General features: G+C 57.0%; 1 protein-coding gene across 45 annotated transcripts in view; it reads left to right on the plus strand.

Moving 5' to 3' along the window:
- The window catches only part of PCBP3 (poly(rC) binding protein 3), a 306,784-nt gene that overhangs the window by 257,796 nt on the left and 22,057 nt on the right, over positions 1 to 26,931 (plus strand). For 25 of the 45 annotated variants that reach the window (XM_063702541.1, XM_055373771.2, XM_055373765.2 and 22 more), the window contains 8 exons: positions 3,793 to 3,947; positions 7,570 to 7,593; positions 8,560 to 8,592; positions 8,966 to 9,082; positions 17,364 to 17,495; positions 18,730 to 18,858; positions 21,781 to 21,855; positions 25,429 to 25,470. In XM_063702541.1, coding sequence (XP_063558611.1) covers positions 3,793 to 3,947; positions 7,570 to 7,593; positions 8,560 to 8,592; positions 8,966 to 9,082; positions 17,364 to 17,495; positions 18,730 to 18,858; positions 21,781 to 21,855; positions 25,429 to 25,470 — 707 coding nt within the window. Of the gene's footprint in view, positions 1 to 3,792; positions 3,948 to 7,569; positions 7,594 to 8,559; positions 8,593 to 8,965; positions 9,083 to 17,363; positions 17,496 to 18,729; positions 18,859 to 21,780; positions 21,925 to 25,428; positions 25,471 to 26,931 lie in introns of all 45 variants that reach the window. The other 20 variants (XM_031005180.3, XM_055373755.2, XM_031005178.3 and 17 more) reach the window with 3 other exon arrangements.

Here is a 26,931-nt window from a genome sequence, read left to right on the forward strand (position 1 = left end):
GCGGCAGGTCCAACCAACCCACAGGGCCTTGGATGAGTCTCTGCAGCTGAGGCTGGCACTGCCAGGGCTGACCCCAAGGCTGTGGCTAAATTGGGCTCCCAGCACTGGCCCTGTGTCCTCCGTGAGGAGATCTGCACCCCAGGTCTATGCATGGACTGTCCCCACCCCCAGGCCCCAAGCTCAGCTCCCTTGAACCTGTGTGTCCTCAGGGCACCTTCACTCCATCCACCTGGGTCTCCCCATCTTAGTGACCGTCTCCACTGTGGGTGCCAGGACCCTCTCTACTTCCATAGCTGTGCGTCAGGGCCACTGTGTGAGCTGGAAATCAGCGCAGGGAACTCTGGAGATGGGAGGGAGTCCTGGGGAGGGGAGGGAGTGCTGGAGAGGGGAGGGAGTCCTGGAGAGGGGAGCCGATATTAACAGGGAAGCCCCATGAGGAGGGACCACGATGGAGCGAGGACTGAGTGCAGGAAGGAGGGTGTTCTAGGCCCGGACGGAGAGGGGAGTCTCTAGGGAGGAGAAGTGCCGGGGGCTTTTACCCTCAGGGCCTATGGCAGTTGAGGGGTGGTGGATGAGGCCTTAGACTAAACTCTGAGAGAATGGGATGTGGAGAGTTGTCTTGAGCAGGGAGGGAGTGGGGAGGAGGGAAGGGGCTCTGTGTTGCTGGTTGGAGGCGTCCCTGGCACCTGTCACAGCAGGGGCTGGAGGGTGGGGCAGGACCTGGGGGCAGTGGGGGTGGAAGAGGATGCAGAAAAGCTCAGATTGTGCCTCACATGGTGGGTGGGGCTGCTGGGCTTGTTAATGCATGGGATGGGGTGGGTCAGGAGTCGTGCTGGTCACATATGTCAGATGTGGGTGTCTGAAATCCCCGTGGCCACAGCTGTAGGCTGCATCCCCTGGGAGCTGGGGTGCAGAGTGTGTTCTGGCCTGAGGCACATCTGGAGATGGTGGTCCACAGACCCCCTGGGCAAGTGCAGACAGTGGGGAGGAGGTGGGGGCCCCGGGTACAGATGGGGGGCAGGGGGAGGCAGGAGGGGACCCTGGGTATAGACAGAAAGGGAGGCAGGTGAGGGCCCCGGTTATAGACAGGAAGGGAGGCAGGTGGGGGCCCTGGGTATAGAGAGGAAGGGAGGCAGGTGAGGGCCCCGGGTATAGACAGGAAGGGAGGCAGGTGAGGGCCCCGGGTGCAGACGGGGAGTGGGGATGAGGTGGGTGGGGACCCAGGCCCTCACGGATGACTGTGCCTGTCTCTTCTCCCTGTCCCATTGCATGGGCTAAAATGTGCTAAATCTCCAGCACTGGACGGGACAGAGGGAGGGACCTGGATGGACCAGAGCTCTGCCTGTTTCTGGAACACAGTGTGGGGAGGGGCGGGCAAGCCTCAGAACGGGCTCCATTCTGAGGAACGGCCAGTCCCATGGGGCCTTGGATGCCAGTGGTCTGAGCGTGGGCTGCTGCAGGCTCCACTTCAGCCCTTCATTTCCTGGAAGCCACTGAGCTGCCCCATGGACTCTGGGCAGATGGCCAGTGTTAGCTGGGAAGGACAGCAGCAGCTGCGGAGGTGGCAGCAAGGCCAGGGCACTTTCCAGACGGCATGGACGGGCAGGTGCCTAGGGAGAGCCAGAGAGTGGCTGACACCTCGTCCACCCTGGCCTTCCGAGTGGTCTGCAGCTCTGGGAGCTGCTGACTGGAGCAGGGTAGGTCCTCTGGGGCTCTGGGCACTGAGTCCCAGGTGACCCGCATGGCACAGGATGGCCTCTCACTCGTGCTGCCATTGGAATGAAGAGAGGCACAGGCTGCAGCTCGCTAGCCTGTGTGACTGATAGAGGCTGACAGCCTGGAGCCCCAAGCACCCCTGGCAGGAGCTGACCCACTTTCCCTTCCCTGGGCTGGAAACCTTGACATAACAGATGGCTGCAGGGCCCTGCTGTCCCTCTGATGGGGAGGAGAGTTTTTAATTAAAAGGGAGGCACAGAGCTCCAGACCAGCCACACCGAGATGCAGTCCATGTGTGTGGGTCCGTCGGCACCCACAGGTGAAAGGGTACAGCCAGGCTTATCTCAGGGTGCCCGTGTGCGCACAGAGGTGCTTCTCAGGGGCCACGCCATGCATTTGAACTGATACTCTGCTCTCCTTTCTGAGATCTGTCTACACGAATGCACTACTTAGAATGAGTCACTGAAGCAATGGTGTGAGCTGTGCTGTCCAGCAGAGCTGTCCACGCTGCCAGAAACGGCCTCTCTCTGTGCTTTTCCCCCAGTAGCTGCCGCCGCCCACACGAGGCTGTTTGGCACTTTAAATGTGCTTGTGGATGTTTGGTTTTAAACTGAAAAAGGCACATGTGGCTGTCGTGCTGCACAGTGAAGCGAGAGCATTCGTATGCAAGGATGATCTTCGGAACCCTTTGTGCTACGTGAGGTCCTCCTTAAATGCAACGTGAAAATCCTTGTCCTTCAAAGTGTCATTTTATTACAAATAATAACGTAATAAAATTACAAATTAATACAAATACTATTACAGATAACAATTTGTAATAAAATTGCAATAATTTTGTGATAGTCTGAGTGTGTTGATGAAGTGACCTATACATGTGTTTTTAAGCACAGGTGTAGACAGCGTAAGCGCGGGTGTAGACAGCGTGTCACTTTGTCAGTGCAGAGGTGCGTCCCTGGCTGTGGCTCCCGTCCACCGCCTGACACCTGTGGCTGCTCTTTGCAGATCCTCCTTACACACCACACAGGCAGTTGGAACGGGCTTTACGTCTGTGTTATCTTTGTGTTTTTCTTTTAGCATATTTTTTTAACAGAACTATTTTATTGAGAAAGAAGCCCTCTGCCCTGACTTTTAACCCATAGCCGCCTCTTCTGTGTGAACCGGTTGAATCAAAGGGCAGTGTCCAGGCAGCTCGATTATGGTGGGGGGTGCAGCTTCACAGGGCTCTGTTCCTAGTGGGTTTTGCGAGCCAGCCCCCTCGGTGAGGTGTTGCCCTTCAGGGAAGGACTCGGGATGGGGCTGACTCTGCAGAGCCCAGTACCTCGGAGCAGGGTCCCCACCGTGCCACACAAAGTCACCCTGACTGTTGCACGAGTCCCTCACTTCCACTACCATCATTCTTTGCTGGTCAGTCATAAAATGAGGCCTTAATTTTGCCCAGTGGGCTCCGTCAACTCACTGAATGATGGTACACAGTAGTGACACGATGACTGCAGACAGCACTGTGTGCGTGGAAGGCACTTGCCGAGAACTGCCAAGGACACCAGCCGTTTGGCAGCTTAGTTGATGGAGACTAAGTCACATGAGAGCATGAGGGGATGAGGATGGCAGGCTTGGGATGTGAAGGGCCGGCTCCCACACCCTGGTGAGGGGACTCTGGCACCCCGTGACTGTGTGTTGAGGCCACAGCAGAAGCAGGGGGCAAAGCCCCAGGGCGCTGGGCCTGTGAGGTGCGAGTCCCCTGGGCCTCACAGAGGTAGCTCCTGCCAGTCTCCGGATGCTGAGAGAGGTGCTTCTGTGACCCTGGGCAGATGCAGACCTTGGCCAGGGGCCGCGGTGGCCTGCCCAGCGTCAGGAGGGAGGCAGCCGTGGGGCCTCCCTGGAGACCTCTCCCAAGGCCCTCCCCTGAACTCCCGTGCACCCTGTGCCCAGCAGGCGAGGCCTGGTCAGCACATGGCGGGTGGGCAACCCCATTGTCCTGCCACCCGGGAGGCCGGAGTGGGAGCGGCCCAGGACACCCCTGGATGTGCGTGGTCCGTGAGACTCTTCTCTAGCAGCAGCTGTGCCTTCTCTCTCCAGGTGACGCCTTCTGGGCCCCATCTGTCCTTCCTCACAGCACCCTCAGCGCCTTAAGCCACCACCCTCAGCCACAATTTGGCAGAAGGATGGAGTCCAAGGTCTCAGAAGGTGGCCTGAACGTGACCCTCACCATCCGCCTGCTGATGCATGGAAAGGTAAGAGGAGCCGCCATTGTCTCTGCAGGAAAGGCGGCCGCGGCAGACAGAACCAGAGACGCACTGCCTGGGCTATTGTCTCTGTAGGAAAGGCGGCCGTGGCACACACAACCTGACACTGCCTGGGTCTTTGGATCATTTTTTAATCTTATTTTAAGCAATCTCAAACTTACAAGGCAGTTATAGGTACAGCCCCTTTGAGACAGTGCCAACCTGATATCTTCTGCGTGTTTCCTACAAACGGGGACCTTCTCCAGCACAACCACACACAGCCATCAGTGTCAGGGCACCCACACGGATGTGTTCCCACCACTGGCCTCCCTTCACAGCGGCTGCAAAGCATCCCCTGGTACCCTGTCTCAAGTCCCTTCCACCTGGAGTAGATCGTCGGCTTTGACTGTGCAGTTGGCACTTTCTGCACAGCGTGTGAGGAGCACCCATGCCTTGGTCTAGGTCTCCTGGCCGTTGGCAGGAACATGGCAGCAGCTCTGTCCCGGGGTGTGCCTGTCGGCCACTCCCAGGAACCTGTCCTCAGACTTTCAGAGCATGTGTTTCTATCCTCTGGGAGTCAGGTTGCTATGTTCTTCCCCGGCTTTTCCTTCCATGACCACGTGATTTGCTCCGATGCCCTCGCTGCCTCTGCTTTGGCCAGAACCCCAAGGCCCGACGAGTCCCTGTTCCTATAGCCCCATCCTGCTCTTTGCTCATCTTGTCTTCCTTGTCCCAGTCCTGGAACCAGCCCCTTCCCCAGCAGCTCCTGTGTGTGGTGGCATGTTCTGGAAGCCAGGGTGCATGGTGCTCCTGGGCTGCTGTGGGTCCCGAGCTGCTGTGGGTCCTGGGCTGCAGCCCCGCAGAACACTTCCTTCCATGTTCAGCTCCCTATATGGAACCCCAGTTCCAGCCCCACAGCACAGGGTCCCCCAGTTCTTCCTGCCTCAGGTGTGCACCAGGAGGAATCCAACTGCCAGTATCTGTGCGTGGCCTCCCGCCGGGAGGAGGCTGGCGGAGGCTCTGAGCTCTAGCCCCACAGCACTGGCACATCCTAGATTTCCAGAAGACACGGCCTCCTCCGCAGGGGAAGGTGGTGGTGCCCACACCCAGAGCATTCATTCCTGCAGTGGAGACAGAGGGACCTGCCTCTCCAACTGTTGGTGTCAGGAGCCAAGGCGCATGGTAGATGGGGCTCTCTGTGAGGCCAGGTGCACAGCCCCATCTCCAGCAGCAGCGGCCGTGCCACCCAGCTGCACTCTGTAGGGGAGGTGCCCTGACTGACAGGGGCCCCTCCCTGTGTCCATTGTCCTCCTCCCTCCATGGACCCCTCTGCACACCGTCCTCACAGCCTCCCTCTACACACCGTCCTCACAGCCTCCCTCTGCACACCATCCTCATGGTCTCCCTCTCCTTCCACAGACCCCTCTGCACGCCATCCTGACGGCCTCCCTCTCCCTCCACGGGCCCCTCTACACACCGTCCTCCCAGCCTCCCTCTGCCTCCACGGGCCCCTCTACACACCGTCCTCCCAGCCTCCCTCTGCCTCCACGGGCCCCTCTACACACCGTCCTCCCAGCCTCCCTCTGCCTCCACGGGCCCCTCTACACACCATCCTCACAGCCTTCCTCTCCTTCGACAGACCCCTCTGCACGCAGTCCTCACGGCCTCCCTCTTCCTCCATGGGCCCCTCTGCACACCGTCCTCACAGCCTCCCTCTCCTTCCACAGACCCCTCTGCACGCCATCCTGACGGCCTCCCTCTCCCTCCACGGGCCCCTCTACACACCATCCTCACAGCCTCCCTCTACACACCGTCCTCCCAGCCTTCCTCTGCCTCCACGGGCCCCTCTACACACCGTCCTCATGGCCTCCCTCTGCCTCCCCAGACCCCTCTGCACACCATCCTCACAGCCTCCCTCTACACACCGTCCTCACAGCCTCCCTCTCCCTCCACGGACCCCTCTGCACACCGTCCTCACAGCCTTCCTCTCCCTCCACGGGCCCCTCTGCACACCGTCCTCACAGCCTTCCTCTCCCTCCACAGACCCCTCTACACACCATCCTCACAGCCTTCCTCTCCTTCGACAGACCCCTCTGCACACAGTCCTCACGGCCTCCCTCTCCCTCCACAGACCCCTCTGCACACCATCCTCACAGCCTCCCTCTACACACCGTCCTCACAGCCTCCCTCTCCCTCCACGGACCCCTCTGCACACCGTCCTCACAGCCTTCCTCTCCCTCCACGGACCCCTCTGCACACCGTCCTCACAGCCTTCCTCTCCCTCCACGGGCCCCTCTGCACACCGTCCTCACAGCCTTCCTCTCCCTCCACAGACCCCTCTACACACCATCCTCACAGCCTTCCTCTCCTTCGACAGACCCCTCTGCACACAGTCCTCACGGCCTCCCTCTGCCTCCATGGGCCCCTCTGCACACCGTCCTCACAGCCTCCCTCTACACACCGTCCTCCCAGCCTCCCTCTGCCTCCACGGGCCCCTCTACACACCGTCCTCACAGCCTTCCTCTCCCTCCACAGACCCCTCTACACACCATCCTCACAGCCTTCCTCTCCTTCGACAGACCCCTCTGCACACAGTCCTCACGGCCTCCCTCTGCCTCCATGGGCCCCTCTGCACACCGTCCTCACAGCCTCCCTCTACACACCGTCCTCCCAGCCTCCCTCTGCCTCCACGGGCCCCTCTACACACCGTCCTCCCAGCCTCCCTCTGCCTCCACGGGCCCCTCTACACACCGTCCTCATGGCCTCCCTCTGCCTCCACGGACCCCTCTGCACACCGTCCTCACAGCCTTCCTCTTCCTCCACGGACCCCTCTGCACGCAGTCCTCACGGCCTCCATCTGCCTCCACGGGCCCCTCTGCACACCGTCCTCACGGCCTCCCTCTACACACCGTCCTCATGGCCTCCCTCTGTCTCCACAGACCCCTCTGCACACCGTCCTCATGGCCTCCCTCTCCCTCCACGGGCCCCTCTGCACACCGTCCTCACGGCCTCACAGACGTCACCATTGCTGGCCCCGCTTCAGGTGACAGGCCACAGTAGCACCTGTCAGCTCTGTCCCGCTGCTGGACAGGGAGATACTGGGCCACTCAGCCCAGCGGGGAGTGTGTGTCCCGAAACTGCCTTGGGCTCGCCATCAGAACTGTGGCAGCATCTTCCAGCGTTCCTTTTAACAGGCTGCCATTGGAATAGGAGTCACGGAGCAATTGCAGTGCTAAGTTTTCTTTAAGTCACACAATTGAAGAAGGCTTTATTTTTCACACATTTCTTCCAGGGTTTCCTGGTAGCCTGAGTGTGTAGGTGATGCCCCCTGAGTTATTTATCAGGGGCAGCCAGCTGCCCTCCCCCGGGGCACTTAGAGACAGCCCATCTCTGTCCTGGTCAGGTGGGCGCCAAGGAAGACCCGGCTCAGGCCCTCTGTATAGGCAGCCTGGCTTGTACACACCCTCCTACCCACCAGCAGATTCTGAATTCTCCCTTCTTCACGCACACCGGGAAGGTCCTTCTTCACTCACACCGGGAAGGTAGGCAGGTTTCGGTAGTGTCTGCCTCCATTGTTTTCCTCCTCCTGCTCCATGACATCATCTTTCTGTTATTTTTTTTTTTCCTGTAGGAAGTTGGAAGCATCATCGGGAAGGTAATTACTGATTGAATCTCTGCCTCTCCTGGGGTCTCTGTAAGGGGATGGTGAGGATGGCAGCCTCCCTGGGTGCTAGGTGGCACCCAGTAGGTGCACCTTTCCCAGTTGGTGGGTGGTCTGTGTTCCATGAAGACAGGACCCCAGAGGTGTCGCCTTTATGCTTTATGACATTGAAGCTGGTCCCTGGCTCTGAGGGGAAGGGGTTCACTCCAGCTGGTCGCCTCGCTGCCCCCTGCCCGTGGCCTTGGTGGCCAGTCCTTCTTTCCCGGTTGAAGACCCCACGAAGAATGATTTCTCACGCCTTCTTCAGCCGGCCGTGTAGTCTGAGTGGTCTCTAGGAGTGCCGGTGGAGGCAGCAGCCCCCAGACACTTCCTTTCCAAATCAGGGCTGGCCCGGGGGAAGTAAGGCCCAGTTTGGAAGCCTGCTGCCCCGGGAGGCCGAGCAGTGAGGGCCACCTCCCTGTCTTCATCACATTTTCACTGCTTCCGGGGGCCCTGTGTCCTTCCCCTCAGTCCCACCATGGGGGCGCCTCTAGTAGCTCATTGTCCCGGCTTCCTCCCAAACGCTTGAGAGGGCGCGTCTCCGAGAGTCACCACCTCCGGGAGGCCGAGCCAGAGTGTAGCCAGCCATGCAGGGCACCTGAGGGCACGCACACTGCCATGTGCCATGAGTGAGCTGCCGTGAGGAGTCAGGTCAGACCTGCACCACCCTTGCCAGCTGTGTGCCTGTAGGTGGGTGCACTTGCCTTCCTGGGCCTCAGTTTCCCATCCGAAATGTCTGCCAGGGTGTGGTGGGCATGGAGCCTGGCCTTCTTAGTGGAGAGGCTGGTTTGCCCCTCCAGCACAGGCAGGAGGCTCTGCTGTGTGGGCGTATGGGCCAGGCCGCTCCCCACCCACCATGGGCCACGCCGTCCTCAGAGCCAGGGGGATGCCTTTTCCTTATTGTCTAAATCTTCATTCCAGAAAGGAGAAACTGTGAAGAAGATGCGTGAGGAGGTGAGTGTGGTGGGTCCCCACCTGTCCGCAGCCATTCCCGGGTGGGCGGGGTGGGTCCCCAGGCTCTGCCCCTGCCGACGTCCTGCCTGTGCTCTCGGCCAGCCGGGGCGTGTGGGGAGTGCAGCGCGGGGCCTCTTTTCCCCTACTCAGGCCTCCTGTGCTCCCCTGTGGGGAAGGGATCTGTTGGATTCCTTTTGCTAGTTAAAATTTCATTATAAAGGAGATTGTTGAGAAGTATTCTACTGTTCAGTCATGGTTTCCGTCAGCGGACAGAGGCACGTGTTTGTGTCAATTGTCAACGGACTTGCGGCCCCCGACCCACTGGCCCAAGGGTTTTAATCAGGTCACTGGGGTTTCTCTGCTCTCACCCTAGAGTGGTGCAAGGATCAACATCTCAGAGGGAAACTGCCCAGAGAGGATTGTGACCATCACAGGCCCCACAGACGCCATCTTCAAGGCCTTTGCCATGATCGCATACAAGTTTGAGGAGGTAACCTGCACCCCAGGCACCTCTGCCAGCCTGGCGGGGGCAGGCCTGGTCCCAGCTGGCTCCCTGGGTCCTCTCCCCTACACCTGGACTAGGGGATGCCCCAGCCCGCCCAGGCAACCCCATAACTACGCTCACCTCCTTTGCCTCCCAGGGCCTCTCCGCAGCTCTGGTTCACCCAGTCAGGGGCCAGTGTCCCTCCATCCTTCTGAAGCCAGCTACTCCCGGCTGTATGCCTTAGGTCCACCTCCCTCAGCTTCCCCAGACCCTGCCCTGGGGCACCGAGCACGGCCTCAGAACACCCCACCCTTCCCCTGGGGCGTGCAGCCTGGCTGACCCTTGGGCCACACCAGCACCTCCAGCCTCCAGCCAGCTCTGCCACATGGCTCTTGATGAAGCCCTGGCTGGCACAGCCCTGGTCCTCAGCCACACAGCACCATGCCTCTGGGGCCCCCGTGAGAGCTGATGTAGCCTGGCTGAGTTACGGAAGGTAAAGGTAGAGGCCATCCGTGCTGGTGGATATGAGACAGAGACAGAGAGAGAGACAGAGAGAGACAGAGAGATGAGAGAGAGAGAGAGAGAAAGAGAGAGACAGAGACAGAGAGAGAGCGAGGGGGAGAGAGAAAGAGCAGCACTTCTGTGTATTCTGTCATTGAATGAAATTTCAATGTCTTTATGTGTTTCTAATTTTCTTGAAATTGCTGGAGGTTAGAGATGCATTTAGTGTCTTTGAGGAGTGACCATTAAGTAATGAGGTGACTTTGTGGGAATAAACAAAGACCCCTCCAAGGGAGAATGAGTAGAGGCTCTTTATTATTCAAAGCTGGCCATGGTGGGGGTTGGCGCCATCTTCTGTGCTTGGCAGAGACTCAAAGGCAGGCAGGAGGGGGAGCTTGGGAGTGGGAGAGGAGAGGAGAGATGTGCCCTGGGGCCAGCAGTAGGGCTAGAAGTGGGGCATCCCATGTGACTGGTTGGAGGAGTGTGCGAGGCCTTTTCCAGTGGGTCCTGAGTTGGAACTGGGGACGCACATGAGGGAAGCTGACTGCCCAGAGCTAACTGCAGCAGAGCCTGCGGCCTGGCCTCCAAGGCTGGACGCTGCAGACACTGGGGCCAGTGTTCCCCTATTGTAGGTGGCCTGGCCTCCAATGCTGGATGCTGCAGACACTGGGGCCAGTGTTCCCCTATCGTAGGTGGCCTGGCCACTGTCTGTAGGTTGTCTCTTAGTTTCCCCTTTTAGCCACTCTCTCATTTGCAAGAGGATAGACAGTTCAGGAAAGGCTAGAGAGCCAGGTCACGCCGCTTGGGGATGGTTTAGTTGCCTTTTTGTTCAGCTGTGCTGCGGGGTCCTCTGGATCTTTCTTTTGCTGAGTCATCCTGGCCGTTGTCTGATGGGAGACTGATGGAATACAGCAGACCAGCATCGTGACACCAAAACAGAAACAAGAACAACCCAGTCCCCGGATGGTGGTGAGACGAAGAGCGCCGTTACCCAACCCAAGGCAAGAGGACACATCCCATAGCCATGAGGACCAGCCTTGGAGAGCCTCATAGCCGCTCCTTAGGGTGCTGGGCAGCCTGCTCCTGGGACCTTCGCTCTGCGGGTAACATGTGCAGTGGCACAGACGCCAGCATGGCTGGCCAGCAAGAAACTGGAGAAAAGCAATCACCCACCGCTGCTTGTGCCAACACGTCTTCCACCCAGGGCAGGCGGTGTCCCGAATAACTTCTGCCGGAGTTGGCGATGGGTTTCTGACCACAGTTTCTGCCTGTGTGATTCCCACTGTGGGGGACACTCAGTCATCCCTTCCACGAGTACACAAATAATCACAGGTGGCCTCGTTTTGGAACTCGAGTTTGAGTCAGAATTTCCAGCTGTGGAGATTATAGAATTAGGGTCTTTGTACACAGAGAAATCTCAGGATACCATTCCTAAGATGTCTGAGGTATTCATCTGAGGCCAGCAGGGCCTGGTGACTGGTCCCAAGGAAGCAGTGTCTGGTGGAGGCATATGGAGACTGGGGAAGGGCTGTTGCTCAGGACAAGAGGTTGGAACCAAGGCCTGTGTCCTCCAGCTTCAGTTGGGACCTCTCTTAGTTTCTCCCTCGTGGCCAGTGTTTCGTGGCCAGGTGCCTCATGCAGGTTGCTGAATTTAAGTTTTGAATGACCTAGGGACCGATCAGTAAACTTTAATAATTGGTTGCTTTTCTAGGAGAAAGGGACGCTAGCAAAGTCACAGGTGATTTGTTTAGAGTCAGTTGTCCACGTAGATGCAAGCAGAAAGACCATCAGCTGTCATTCCCCAGGGTCCCATTTGATGAGACTGGCATGTCTAGAGATGTGCATCCCTGGGGCCTGGTGGTGGGCGGTGTGTCCAGTAGTCAGTGAGAGTGAGGGCAGTGGTTACTGTTTGGGATAATCAAGAATGGCACTAGAACGAATATGTGCTAACCTAACAATTATCATAAAGTGAAAAGAAAATAGAAAAGGGACCATCAACAGAGGTGGATGACAACCAGGGGTCCATGGAGAATAAGAGGGAGAATGATTATATATAAGCAGATGAAAAATGAAACAAATCAGACAGAGGTCTTGTCAGGACATCTGAGCAGAAATTGTCCCTTGTCCAAGGTCTTCAGCTTGCAGGAAGGTCTGAGATCAGCCGTCTGTTTCTGAAGAATGGCTGCCTCTAGAGGATCTCAGAGAACCTCAGTTTGAGGTCCTGTGTGGGAGTCTTTTTCTAGTTGTGTGGAATTCTGAATTGCTGCTTTGGCTGTGAAATGTGAAACCAAGGACTGATTCCTTGGAGTTTCACTGCTGGATTTGTTAGCAATACTTGTAAGGCCCCTTGCAATGAGGTTAGAGAAACAGATTTTCTCTGATGTCCCTTCCAGTAGACAAAATCTCCTGGTTGAAGGTCCTAAGGAGGATGTTTGGGAAGATGTCATGGGAAGCAGCCGTAACCTATGCTATTACATAGGTTATGTAGGGTTGTGCTGAGTCCTCTGCAGTCATTTGTCATCTCTGCTGCAGCAGGGCAGAGTCGAGTACCAGGAATTCCTAAAGGTACAAGCCTTCCAGTCATCAGTCCATGGAGGAAGAGCTGAGATGTCTCCAAGCACGCAGACTGTATGGCCAAGGAAGCTCGAGGGATTCAGGAAGTTTTCATCTTTTGGTCCTTCGGTTTTTCCAGAAGACTGTGGATGCTCAGGAAGCTCGAGGGATTTGGAGTTTTCATCTTTTGGTCCTTCGGTTTTTCTAGAAGACTGTGGATGCTCAGGAAGCTCGAGGGATTTGGAGTTTTCATCTTTTGGTCCTTCGGTTTTTCTAGAAGACTGTGGATGCTCAGGAAGCTCGAGGGATTTGGAGTTTTCATCTTTTGGTCCTTCGGTTTTTCCAGAAGACTGTGGATGGTCAGGACAGTGTTGTTCTTGAGTAAGGGGTAACTACTCAGAGAGTTCTGTTATAATGGTTTGTGTAAAATGTATTTCTCAATCACTTCATGTAAAAGTTGGTATGCTTCAGGTTGGAAATGCAAAATCAAGGAATTTTTTGGCAACTTTAAGGACCGTAGCTTTTAAACAAGAAAGTGCTTCAGCCCATCCTGAAAACACACACATAACAGTGAAAGTATTTCCAGTCCCAGGTGGACACTGGTTAAAATCTACCTGAAGGTGTTCAGAGGGCCCTTGAGTCATCGCTCTGGGGCCGTGTCTCACCCTCACACCATGTCACGATTGTGCTGGTGACAGATACCTGGCCTTAAAAGAACCTCAGCAGTCTTTGTAAAGCTTCCCACCAGTGTTGACTGGAGATATTCATCCAGTCTTTGTAAAGCTTTCCCACCAATGTTGATTGGAGATGTTCATCAATTTGTCTACAGCATGATGAGTAGTTTCATGGAGTGACTTAGCTAATATCCGTTTGAAATCATCTGGTACCACAGCCAGCTGAGAGCACCAGAGAAGACTGAGTAAAGGATACAACCAGAATTTTCAGAATTTGTCCATCCTTCCTTTTCAAAATCAGGGGCGAAGTGTTGAAATCTTACAATGGCCTCTTGGCTTGCCTCCAGAGATCCAAACTTCGAGGCTTAGCTGGAGTCAAGCTGTGGCTAAAGCACTGGTTGGGCAGAATGACCCCCCAGAGCACCTCCTCCAACGTCCGCATCTCCGTCTGCACTGGCCTCACATCTGCAGTCACCACCTCTCTAGGAAAAAGTGTGCCCAAGAACTCAGCACCCGGCCCATGTAGGGTGGGCTTCCAGCAGAGCTAAAAGCTCCTCTGTTTCCAGAGCATCCACCGCCATGGGCCCTTGGTCAGTTGACAAGCGCTGGCAAGTGTGATGAGTTCTGCATCTGGCAGACTTTCTGCACCACAGAGGACTGTGCCGAAGGAGAGAGCCAGGTCAGCGGCAGCACACTGTCCCAGCCTGCTTGGGCTGCCATTGCAAAATGCCACGACTGGGTGGCTTACACGGCAGATGCTGGTTCTCTCACAGTCCAGGAGGCTGGAAGTCTCAGATCGAGGTGCCATCAGGGCCGGTTCCTCTGAGGCCTCTCTCTTTGGCTTGCAGATGCCGTCTTCTTCCTGGGTCCTCACAGAGTCACCCCTCTGTGTGTGTCAGTTCCTTGTCTCCTCTTACAAGGACACCAGTCAGATTACATTAGGGTCTACTGTAGGGACCCCATTTTACCTTAGTTACCTCTGTAAAGCCCCATCTCTAAACACAGTCACACGGAGGGTCAGCGTTTCAGTGGATGGACTTGGTCCGGTTCTGCAGCACAGGCCCTGCCTGATCACCTCCAGCTTCAGTTGTGAAGTGGGACGTTAGGCCGGGATTCTCGACAGAGTCCACTAAGGCTGCAGGTGGGTGGGGTCCTCCACAGACTTCCTCGTCTCTGAACAAAGAGGGCGTCACCACGATGTGTCAGAACTGAATCGCTAGGGAGATTTAGGTCTTCTAAGTCTTAATGAGGACCTGGAAAAAGCAGGAGGGGACTTCAGTGACCCCCAGGGCGTGACTGTCCAAGTTCATCATTGTCCTCCCCAGTGAGGGCAAAACATGCTCACTCTCCTGGTCAAGTGGCAGCCCTGGAGGGGCAGCGTGAACACCCACCACCATGAAGCACGTGGCTTTGGGAAGAATGGACAGCAAAGTTGTGTTTCGGTTCAGTATGCCTAGGAAGTAAGGGAGAATAATTTTGTTGGTGGCCCTGAGGTCTTTGGCAGATCAGTATCTTGGTATCTGTACTGGCAGGACAGGCGTGTCACAGGGGCTGGGGTCAGGTCAGGAAGGCCTTTGGATAGGAGCCGTAGGGGTGGGGTCGGGCCGGGGAGGCCTTTGGATAGGGGCTAGGGTCGGGTCGGGAAGGCCTTGGACAGGGGCCGTTTGTCTGTAGTTTGAGCCCTTCTTTTGGATTTGGGGTCACAGGATTGTGGAGAATTTCGGGTCATGTTTTGGTGGAACCTCTCAGAGCCTTTAGAGGCTTTGCCCCGGTCATTTTGCCTGTGTTAGTGGGATTGTGTCAGGTGCAGCGTCAAGACCCTTACCTGGAGTCTACACCCACCTCATGAGGCAGGGGTCTGCCCAGAGCCCACACACTTGCCGGTGGGCCGAGGAGTTCTCCGGGAGCTCAGGAAACTGTCTCTGATGTACATTTAAGATGCCATCCTGTTTTCAGGCAAAGTCTCTGCCTACTAAATTTTCAGGGGTGGAGTCCCAGAGCAAGAATGAATGTTTTGCAGTCAAGGGCCCAAGGGTTACAGTTCAGGGCTGGGAAATAGGGAGAGAAAACACGACGGGTGATTTGAAACGCCTCCCAGGGTGTGGTGTATCTAAACTGAGGAGGAGGATGACGTGAGACCCTTCTGCAAGTCGGATGCAGGAAGAGCCGCAGTGGCCACCAGGAGGATGAGGAAGACCACCTGTGTCCAGTGTTAGTCATCCTGAGAGCTGAAGGCCAGGCGGATGCCGGCCGCCCGTTCCTTCCTCGGGCTCCCTCACTGCCTGGACCCAGGATCTTTCTATGTCTCAGTTGTTCTTTCTGGGGATGGGATCATCTTTTCTCTGGTGTCCTTTCTGAATGCAGCAGCTATTACATGAGTGTGCTTGTTGGGTGCTGGGGCTGGTGAGGGGCGCCTAGCTCTCTGGTCTGCAGGAGTCCTGGCTCATTTTTGTTCCAGAGCTTTTTCAGTGTGTTCTGCCAGTGGCTGTCATTCAGCAGAAGGGCTATTCCCATCCCTACTTCTGCTTTCGAGTGGGGTTTCACTCCACTGACCTCATGGGACGAAAGGGCTGCCCTTATGCCAGCGCCTCCCTTACCTGGAAGGGTAGAGACAGTCGAGGTTGTCGGAAGGGACTTTCTAGTCTGTCCCCAAATCTCCAGTTGTTTCATCTTACGGCTGTCTTTGTACTTGTTCTAATCAGTTCCTACTGGAGATGTTTTAGGGGTGGCATTTAGGACTTTGCTGTGGGACCTTTTTTGACCCTCGGGTTTATTTGTTGACAGAGTTCAGGTAACTCTGGGTCATGTGCAATCAAAAGAATTCTAAATTCTTCTGTTGGTCATTGCAGGTCTTGTCTGGGTATAGGGAATCTGTAAGTGTAGCTCTGAATTCAGCTCCAATCCAAGGTTTAGCTTCTGGAGTTGCCTATTCGCCTGGCTCTCAGGGGATGGGTTTTTACAGGCAGCTGGCATTTGGGGGTTTTAGGAGGGCTGGAAAAGATAGAGGTAGAGTCGATGGAGGAGCTGGAAGGGAAGGACGGGGCAGGGGGAGTGCTGGGCAGGGGCAGTGGGAGGAAAAGGAGGAGAGAGCTTACGAGCCTGGGGGTCTGGTTTGTTGCCGACGTCTGCCAGGTTGCTGACTAGCTGTAGCCAAAGAATGTTTTAGTGAAACTATTTTTAAATGAGAAGTTCATTTGAAGGCCTCTTCATACCAATCAAAAAATGCTGCCCATTGGGCCTGAAAAAATCTTATTATCTTTCTTTTTTAAGGTGCCTCTCAATGAACAATTTTGTTAAAGTCAAATGTTCCCCCCGGGCAGCCAGTGAGGCCCAATCATCCTTGGGGAATTGAGGCCACTTGGAGAGACAGGCACCAGAATTCCAGTTGCAATGACTCCATTCAAGGAGTTTTCCTGGGAGAGGAGGGAATTGAGACATGGCCCCATGAAAGCGGGTGGCAGGAAGTGGGAATTTAGTGTCCGTGCCTGTGCCTCAGGTCCCTAACCAGACACCTTGACACACAGAGCCTCTCCCCAGCCTCACCAGAAAGAACGCTCTGTGTGGGTCAAAGTCAAGCTCTCAGCACAAAAAATAGACAAAGGGGACACCATCCTATTTCCTTGCTAGTCTATAGCAGTTTGTCCAGGCACACACTGACCAAGCCTTGTTTCTAAGAAGAGGGCACTTTTCGTGGAGAGCAAATCCTGTTGCCCTGAATCGTAGCTCAGGCATAATGGATCCAGAGCTGGGGGTGTCCTGGGGGCGCTGCCCTGTCACTGCCTCTGCTGCGCTGTCCGCCACGCTCTGCAGCGAGCTCCGGGCCACAGCCTGGACACTCCCCCTGTCACTGCCTCTGCCGAGCTGTCTGCCATGCTCTGCAGCGAGCTCCGGGCCACAGCCTGGACATGCCCCATGCGGCTGACAGAAGCCCTGTCCCCCACGGGTTGCCAGCCTGAACCCAAAGCCCAGCTCCGTCTCCTGGGTGTCAGGACCATGAGCCAAACCAGGCTGCCCAGGAGGGTGGGCACAGGCCCCCCCCCGCCTCAGCCTTCTCACGCTTCTACGTTAACCACACATCTCCTTCCCTAGGCCAGACACCAGGAGCCATTCTCTGCCCCCGTGCCCTCCACACCCAGTCGTGGCCTGTCCCCGACATCCCTGCCTCACCTGGCCCTGGGCATCAGACCCAGCCCCCAGCTAGTCTCCAGCCTCCATTCTCCCCTCCCCTTAGGCCAGCATCCACACTTCCTGTATCAGCCTGTCTGTCCACACCCCCTGCCCACCAGGTCTCCACGACCAAGGCCAGACCTGCCCCAACCCCACTGCGGCGTGGTGACCATCCTGCCTTGCCGTCTGTGTGCCCTGCCAGCCTGCCCATCCATTTCAGCGGCGTCTTCTGGTCCTCCCTGGCCTGGCCTGGCCACTGTGTCCTCGGCTGTGCATGGCAGGGGCTCTGTGGGCTTCTGAGTGTGGGAAGTCAGGACGCACCCCCTGCCCTCCTCCTGCTTTCTCACTGCACGAGGCCTGAAGTGCTGCCAACACACGTGTCTCTCCCCTAGGATATCATCAACTCCATGAGCAACAGCCCTGCCACCAGCAAGCCCCCAGTGACGCTGAGGCTGGTGGTGCCTGCCAGCCAGTGCGGGTCCCTGATCGGCAAAGGAGGCTCCAAGATCAAGGAGATCAGGGAGGTAACAGGACCTTCCCAGCCTGGGCCGCTGCGGAGCCTCTAGGCGGGTTGCGGGTGGCGGCCGCAGGCCAGGCAGCCTTCCTGAGCCTCGTCCCTGCTGTCTGCGAGCCCAATGCTGGCCACGCAGACCCCACAGCTCAAAGTGCGAGACTGGAACACAGGAACCATGAACAAGCACAACTGCGCTGCAGGGACCCAGCCCAGCCCACCCACTGCCCAGATACGGAACTGGCCCACCCACTGCCCAGATACGGACCCTCCCCCCACCCACTGCCCAGATACGGACCCAGCCACCCACTGCCCAGATACGGACCCAGCCCACCCACTGCCCAGATACGGACCTGGCCACCCACTGCCCAGATACGGACCCGGCCACCCACTGCCCAGATACGGACCCGGCCCACCCACTGCCCAGATACGGACCCCCCCCCCCCCCACCCACTGCCCAGATACGGACCCGGGCCACCCACTGCCCAGATACAGACCCGGCCCACCCACTGTCCAGATACGGACCCCCCCCACCCACTGCCCAGATACGGACCCCCCCCACCTACTGCCCAAATATGGGCCCTTTCCACCCACTGCTCACCTATGGATCCTGCCCACCCACTACACTCCTATGGGCCGTGCTGGGGACAGGGAGGAACTAGTTGGTCACATGGTTCTGGGCAAGGGAGGCCCTGGGCACTGGGTGCTGTATCTACTCCCTGTGAGGGGCCTCCAGGGCACCTGGAGACAGCCCTGAGCCATCGGCCTGTCCCAGTGGGCAGAGTTTGCAGGTGTGAACTTCACATTCACACGTTTGTCCCATTTCAAGGAAAGCCTGAATCCTTGCCCTATGCAGCAGGGCAGCTGCCCCAATCTTCATTTCCTTTCCCATGACCAGAGTCCACCTTTCTCTGTGACCTAAAACTCCACAGAGGAGAGAGGATTCCATGTATTTGAAAAGAGTCATTTGTCTCCCTGAAAATGCCTCTGATTAGATGCCTCCTTGTCTAGCCTTGGCCAGGTGCCAAGTGCGCCCGAGGGAAGGCACAGGGCCGGGTGCCAGGCCGTGGTAGCAGGGGCGGCATGGGGGCAGTGCTGGGATGGCGGCGGGGGGAGGGGGCGCGTGGGCTGTATGCAGGTTTCCAAGGAAGTGTCCTCCGAGCTGCCTTGGGTGCCGAGACTCGGGAGGTACTGCTGCCCCATGCGCTGCTACCCTGGTGCTCCCTTCCAACGTCCCCTCTCTCCAGTCCACAGGTGCCCAGGTGCAGGTGGCTGGGGACATGCTGCCCAACTCCACGGAGCGAGCGGTGACCATCTCGGGGACCCCAGATGCCATCATCCAGTGCGTCAAGCAGATCTGTGTGGTCATGCTGGAGGTACCGTCTGCGCGCCAGGGCCAGCCCACGTCAGTGCTGGATTTGGCCTCCCAGCACTGCAGGCAAAGGCTTGGAAGCCCCGGTCGCCCCAAGGACTCACACAGTTGGGGCTGTGGGGGGCTCCTGACCTGGGCTTCCAAGGCAGCCTGAGCGAGAGCGGTGCCGGTATGGGCGCCACAGGGGTGCTGGGGCTGCCAGCTCAGGGTCCAGTGTCTTCGTGGGGGCGTCTAGGGGAGAGCATGTGGAGAGGAGGGAGCCTCTCCTCTCATCTTCGGATTTGGGTAAGAAGTTGTCATCCCACTGAGGGGTCTTCTGCACTGAGTTGGAGCTGCAGAAACAGTGCTCTTTACGTTGGAGTCAGGCCTTGGGGGGCAGCTGGGGGTGGGAGGGAGGCAAAGGCAGGAGGCTCCTCTGCGCATGCAGTTCTGCAGAAGGAGGCGTCAAACCACTGTGGAGGAACAGAGGTCAAAACTCGGGAAAACATGCAAAACTCATGCAGAAGTAGAGATGGGTGAACAAAAGCATTAAAACGGAAAAGCAGAGAAGAGCCCGCTCAGAGCAGATGCCTCTCTTGAAGTTTCGGGGGGAGGAAAAAACTCTGAAGTATACTCAAAATTCATGAAGCTATCAACAGTTGCCAGTCTTTCCTGAAGCAAAAATGAAGAAGCCTCGCCCCAGATGGAAAGTTCTAGCAGCTCTGCAGGGTCAGCCTCCAGCCCCTCCTGCAGCCCAGGCTCACTCCTATCTCGTGCTTGGCTTGGGGTTCAAACCCCATGTTTGACTCTTTAAAAAATGTTTGCGTGGTTGTTGTTTCCCAGAAGTTTGATACTTTGTGAAGTGAAAAATATTTTTCAAAATATTCTTGTTCTGAAATCTTCCCCACTCCCTGGTTAGGGCGAAAGTGCCATGCTGGTCTGAGCTATCTGTTCAACTCTCCAGTCTCAGGCCCTGGAGGCCCTGCGGGCCGAGGCTCAGGAGCAGCGAGTGACACGAACAGTTCTAGGAGGGACATCCCTAATGGAGGGCCGAGGTCCAGCTCCTCAACAACACGTGGGTCTCGTCAGCGTCACCCAGTGCCTCTGCTGCCTGCGTCCCGGTGCAGTGCCAGATGCAGCTCCACAGATGCAGGTGCACCCACTGCCCCAAGGCTGCCCATGCCCCCAGAGCCATCATCTGAACCACCTTGTCTCCTTCCTGGGCAGGGAGGTTTGAGCAAGACAGGGAGCTCGTAGCAGACATGGCTGGTGAAGATGGCCGGGCAGCTGCTCTCACTCCCGCTGGCTGTGCAGCATCCCAAGGCCCAGGGGCCATCATCCCAGGGAAGAAGATTCATCACAGCTGGAAACAGCTGGGTCCGCTCTCAGATGAAGAGTGACTGGAAAAATAAAGCCAAGGATGCCTTAAAGACCCTCCTGGGTGATTGGAGGACTTCTGGGCTTGGTAGTGGGCATGCCTCACCTCACACCCAGGAGATGACGGAGGAAAGGGCTGCCCAGGGTGCCCTGAGTCTGGGTGGGGCCCACTGAGAATACAGACATCGCCACAGATGGTGCCCTGCCCACCCAGGGCCCAGCACCCTGTACCCAGTGCAGGGAGGCTCATGCAGTCCCAGGGGAGGCCAGCAGGCCCTGTGCCCAGACAAGAAGCGGGAATCACAGGTCAGGGTCAGCTGGGAACTCCTGTGCCCGGGTGGGGGTCGAGGGCCCATAGCACAGCGGCCCGAGGCTGGGCATCTCCAGGAGCCGGGGAGGGCAGCGGCGGCTCCCGTCCACCTCAGTCAGTTCCTCCCACCCCAGGCCCAGCTTGAGTCAGCCCAGACCCACCCCGCATCTCCTTCCCCACAGTACTTGAGGTCACACCCCAGGGCCCTGGCCCTGCGGATCCAGCCACCCACTCCCCATCATGGGGCTTTGAGTGTGAGTGGCGCTCCCTGAGCGCTGGGCTGGCCCTGAGTCAGCCAAGGCCCCAGAACTCCTAGCAGGACAGGCTGCCCCCTGCCAGGAACGGCTCATGGGCTCCAGCCCCCACCTCTTCCTGCTGGACCAACCCCAGCTGTGGTGCCCCCCAGGCCCAGGACTTCTGCCTCGGTGACCTGGGCCCTGGGGACAGTTAGACAGGGTACTCACCCAGGAGAAGGAGGGCAGGCTAAAAATGCTAGCACTTGAGAATGTTAATCCTGTGTTTCCGACAGAATAACCAAGGGAAATTAAGGCAAACCTCATCATAACTATGGGATTTTTTTCCTTTGGAGTCTATAAGCACTTTAAACATGCTTTTTCACATAGTGAAGTGGGATGTTTCCAAGTCTCCTGTGGAGATCTCTGCTGACTGTCACCACGGGCCAAGCCAAGCGCTTTGGATATAGGTCCCGGTGGAGTCCTACAGGGCTCAACTTTCTCCAGAACATTCAAGAGAATTGCTCCAGGGGGCAGCTCCCTGTGAAGCCATGCAGCCCGGCCTGCAGGGCCCTGCACATCCCAGAAGGGGCCCCGGTGGAGGGGCCAGCACCGCAGGGGGCCGTCTGGGTTGGCGGCCAGCCCTTGTCCAACAGGGTCTTGTGCGCAAGGGACCCACCCCAGCTGGCGTCCCACAATGGGACTGACCCTCTGCACTGCCACAGAGCCTCCCAAGGATGTTCGGGGCAGGCGGTACTCTCAGGAGGCCGGTGTGTGGCAAACTGCAGCCCAGGGCTCAGCGAAAAGGAGCCCTCTGGAGGGACGGGCCATAAGACAGCCACACAGAGGGTGTGGGGGCTGGAGGTGTTCACTCCCCTCCCCCAGCACTGCTGCGAAACTCAGGGAGGTGTGGGGAGCGTGGAGCTGGTGCAGGGGGCTGAGTGGGGTGGGCCGGGGCACGCCTCCCCATTGCCAGGCTGCGAAGCTGCTCTAACGCTCTCTCTCCCTCTCCTGTCCCTTTTCCTAGTCCCCACCGAAAGGTGCCACCATTCCCTACCGCCCAAAGCCCGCCTCCACCCCTGTCATTTTTGCAGGTGGTCAGGTAAGAGCCGATCCGCTCGCGGCCTCCACTGCCAACCTCAGCCTTTTACTGCAGCACCCGCCGCTGCCCGTTAGTGCACTCAGGTTTTCTCGCCTTCTCACGTGCACGTCTCCCACCCGTGCTGGAGGCAGAGCTCTTCCACCTACACCCAGCACCAGGCGGATGCAGGGGGCCTTCAGAGCGGCATCCCCCCACAGAGACGGCCCCACGGAATCATGTTCTCCCTCCCTCACCCGGGCAGGAAGATTTGGCTCTGCCTAAATCCAGTTCCCAGAACTGGGTGTTTTTAGGAAGCTTAGATAGCCGGCGCGCAGGCGCCTTCTAGGTGATTTTACGACTCACGTTGGAAACAGCACGGTGAGAACCAGGGTCTTGTTTCCCCTGACATCCGTGTTCCCAAACTCCCAGGATGTGCTTGTAGCAGGGACATGCGAGAGGAGGGAGCTCTGCACTGAGGAGGGATGCATGGCCCGACGACCGGGCGTCTGTGCCGCTGTGTCCGGACCTCCCTCTGCTGTGAGCAGGGGCCTCATAGGCGCCCCATACCCCATACCCGGTCTGCAGATCTGGCTCTTTTGGTTTCAGCCCTTGAGCTCTGTGTTCTCCCGCCAGGGATGGCAGCACCTCTGCAGGAGAGTGGAGGAGGGGAGTCCTGCCCCAGCCCCTCACCTGAGCCCAAACCCTGGCCAGGGCACAGGGAGCACCCACCCACTCAGGGCCACTCTGTGGCCAACAGACTTTGAAGGTGTCCGGCGGGGGTTGGCCTGGAAGAGCTCTGTGTCCAGTCGGCTGTGATGTGTGTCTTTGTTCAAGGGAGAGTTGAGACAGACGTTCCCACAGGTGACCCTGGCAGGGCAGAACAGGCCTGAGGTTTGACTTTACCATCAAAAAGGAGAGAAGGGGCAAATGTTAGGACTTTTCCTGGTGCTTTTCCTTACGGTGTAAAGGAATCTTATCAGATCTCCCAGTTGTGGCCCGTGTTTGAGGGAGAGACAGGGAGTGTGTGTCCATCCCTTCCCTCCCGGGGTCCTGTGTGCTCAGGGCAGGGTATGCCTTTTTCCCACGCTGGCCTCGTCTCCACAGCCTGGCACACACCCCTTCCTGCCTTGCTGTGGTCAGGGAGCCCCCACATGCACATGCCATCCTTACAGCAGCCCCAGGGCATGGCACACCCCCATTTTATAGCCAGGAAACTGGGCCTGGCTAGCCAGGGATTTGCCTGGTGTCACAGCCCTGTGGGCAGCGGGACATGTCCTTACCTCGCCGACCTAGGGGGCTCAGGTCACAGGGTCACATGGAGTCACACGGCAGGAGAAGTCCTTGTGCAAAACTCCATTTCACTGCTTTCCCCAAATTCATGGTTAGGTAACCGGGTTAGTAACCTCTGTGGACTCCACCTTGATGTTTAAACAAATCCGTGATGATATCATGTGGTAAAAGGTAGGATTTTTTTCAAAAGGAAGGTGTGTTTATACAAACACATGTGGGGTCTTAAAGCCACTGGGGGTGGAGTCACAGCTCCAGGGGAGAGGGGGTGCAGCTGAGCCCTGCTCAGCCACCGGCCCCACACCTCTCACTCCTGTAAAGAAGGCAGTAGCATGCCCTCCCTACTGCAGCAGGTGAAGGGCCCTGTGCAGTGGGTGCTGTACCAAGGCTGATGCTAAAATGTCAGCCCTTTGAGAGCTGGGCCCTGGGGCCCTGGGGACAGTCTGGTCTGGCCAGTGGTCAGCCTTGGTGGTGGAGGACAGAGTCGCAGGGAGTTACCCACCCTGAAGTAACCCAGGGGAGCTGCCGAAATGCAAACCCAGAAGTGTGGGCCGGATACCTGCAAGGCCACTGGCGTCTCCTTGACGACTCAGACCCACAGTGCCTAGATGAGGACACACAACCCAATACAGACCCTAGAGAGCTAACCTGGAGGGCCCGTCCACTTTATTTCTGTCCAACTGGAGAAATCAGGGACCTGGAAGATGCCCCGCCACTGTGAGTGCTCTGGGGGCACCCAGCAGCAGCTCCTGTCAGCCACCACCGCGTTTCTAGCATGACATGGTCATGAGTTAAATCAGCAGAGCCTGCTAAGGGACGAGCAGATAGAAAACATAACAACAGTAAGAAGATCAGTCAGAAAACTCACGTGGCCCAGGATGCAGGATGCTTGAGCTCTTGTGGTTCAGCTCAGACAGTTGGGGCTGAGCTGGGACCCCGTGCGCTGAGGGGGCGGCTCCCAGCATGAGTTCCAGGGCCCCTCACCTTCGGTGACACATGGGAAAGTGCCTCTGGCAGCACCTTTACAAAACACTTGCAGGTGGCCCTCAAGACACTTCGTACAGGACAGTGAGGTCCTTGGTTCCTGCTCTATCTGATAAGATTCTTTTACTTCCTCACCCGACGCAGCACTGTGGCCTCACAGCCCTGGGGCTTGTTTCAAAGCTGGGCTGCAGCCGGGTCCCTGTCTGGAGGTTGACTGGCCTTTAACTCCGAGGATTGGGTTGTTTATGATGAAAACTCTTGGCAGATTCAAAACCCATGGGAGGGTTTGGGCTGCACAGAGGTGACACACATCCTTCCCTGAAGTGTCCCTCTCTGGTGCACAGGGTCCCCCCACCCCTACGTGTGGTCACCGCGAACACCGATACCACGGGTCCTCATGGGAAGTGGCGTGGGGCCCGCACAGCCAGGGGCTGGTAGCCGCTCCCTCCACCCCCAGGCTGCCACCAGGCCTGGTGCAGCCCTGTCCATGTCCCGAGTCCTGACAACTGTTCGTGGTCTTCACTCTCCCTTGACTCTGTGTGGTCCATTTGTTGTCTGGCCATGAGTTTCTGAATCACCTGAAAGCGTCTCCACTGACGGGACCTGTGGGGCAGGTGGGGCCTCTCTCACCTGCCCAGATTTCAGAGTCAGGGTGGGTGGGAAGAGGCTGCAGGTCGGAGTCACTGTTTTGAAGGCAAAGGAAATACTGAAGCCAAAATGAGGCCTCAGGAGCCCCACACGATGGCTTGGGAGGGGCGCATTGCTGCCCCCATGTCAGGAGGGCCACCCCCTCCCTGTCTTCAGGGTGATCATGAGAGGCAGCAAGCCGTGACTGACGTAGACCCGCTTCCTACATAGACTGGCTTTTGGTGAATTGGTTTTGGTCACCGTTTAGAGCTTTCTTTTGTTGTTTGGACTTCTTGGGGTAAATTATTTCCCAAAAGTATTTACCCAGGTGACTGATTAAATTTTCAAAACCGTAATAATTAGTGGACCTCTTACTGGGGGGTCAAACAGATCACTCTTCGATTCTTTTGCTTTAAGAAACTTGGAGTCGGAAGCATCAAGGCTGAACTGTTTCCCTCCCACCCGCTGAACTGGCCAGCTCAGCTCTGCCCGCCCAGAGGAAGTGGGTGCGGCTCCCCTGGGGATCCTGGTGCCCTGGGAGGGTTGGCCCTTTGTCGTAGGATGGGGACAGGTGGAGAGGCACACGAGGGGGAAGCTTCTACCGGAGGGTCCTTGTCATGCTGGAGGGTGGCGGCGGGTGCTGAGCCGTGGTGCAGCCAGGTCGCAGTCTGACGGGGTCTCTCTCTCTCTCTCTAGGCCTACACAATCCAGGGACAGTATGCCATCCCTCACCCGGATGTGAGTCTTCACTTTGTCTTCCTCTCACCTTTCTCTTCTCATGGTTGTTTACCTACCTGCATGCTGCTGTTAATTGCTACTAACATTAATATTACACAATAATATTAATCAACTTCTCAGCGCTCCTGACCTGTGTCGTATCCATATGACCTCAAATAACCTTTTAACCTCTTAGCACTAATTCTGCTTGTGTTGAGGACTTGGCCTGATGTCAAATTGTCTCAATTCTGCTGCAGTCCTGGGTTTTCCTCCCTCCCACGGGGCCTGGGAGGGAACTGAGATGGGCTCTGTCCCCGTGCAGGGCAGCGAGGATGTGCTCACCTGCCACAGGCAGGCGTCAGTGATACTTTCTCTGCACCTAAGAAGTTGGGTGACATTATCAAACAGGCCACAAAGATACCTTGGCAAGCACATTTGAGGGCCTGGTGAAATTAACTCCCCCTTTCAGAGTCCACATGGAAACGTAGGGTCCATCTACACACAGAGATCCAGGCTGTGGAAAGCCAGTGGAATAGGCCTTTGTCTTCATTCCAGAATCAGTGGGATGCCAGGCGGGCATAGTGTCCTTGGCTCCGCCCGGGCCATGCGGAGCTGGGTCCCATGCAGCTCCATGACCGGTGGCTCCGACACCTCTTTTCTGCTCCTGCTGGGTCTCGGTGTAATTCCAGTGCTGGAGGAAGAAGTTACCCTCAGATAAACCGTCGGTGTAATTCCAGTGCTGGAGGAAGAAGTTACCCTCAGATAAACCGTCAGTGTAATTCCAGTGCTGGAGGAAGAAGTTACCCTCGGATAAACCGTCGGTGTAATTCCAGTGCTGGAGGAAGAAGTTACCCTCGGATAAACCGTCGGTGTAATTCCAGTGCTGGAGGAAGAAGTTACCCTCGGATAAACCGTCGGTGTAATTCCAGTGCTGGAGGAAGAAGTTACCCTCGGATAAACCGTCGGTGTAATTCCAGTGCTGGAGGAAGAAGTTACCCTCGGATAAACCGTCCGTGTAATTCCAGTGCTGGAGGAAGAAGTTACTCTTGGATAAACCGTCGGTGTAATTCCAGTGCTGGAGGAAGAAGTTACTCTCAGATAAACCGTCGGTGTAATTCCAGTGCTGGAGGAAGAAGTTACCCTCGGATAAACCGTCGGTGTAATTCCAGTGCTGGGGTAAGAAGTTACCCTCGGATAAACCGTCAGTGTAATTCCAGTGCTGGAGGAAGAAGTTACCCTCGGATAGACCGTCGGTGTAATTCCAGTGCTGGAGGAAGAAGTTACTCTCGGATAAACCGTCAGTGTAATTCCAGTGCTGGGGTAAGAAGTTACCCTCAGATAAACAGTCGGTGTAATTCCAGTGCTGGAGGAAGAAGTTAGCCTCAGATAAACCGTCAGTGTAATTCCAGTGCTGGAGGAAGAAGTTACTCTCAGATAAACCGTCAGTGTAATTCCAGTGCTGGAGGAAGAAGATACTCTCAG

This window comes from Gorilla gorilla, chromosome 22 (genome assembly GCF_029281585.2).
Source record: "Gorilla gorilla gorilla isolate KB3781 chromosome 22, NHGRI_mGorGor1-v2.1_pri, whole genome shotgun sequence".
Classification (NCBI taxonomy): Eukaryota; Metazoa; Chordata; class Mammalia; order Primates; family Hominidae; genus Gorilla; species Gorilla gorilla.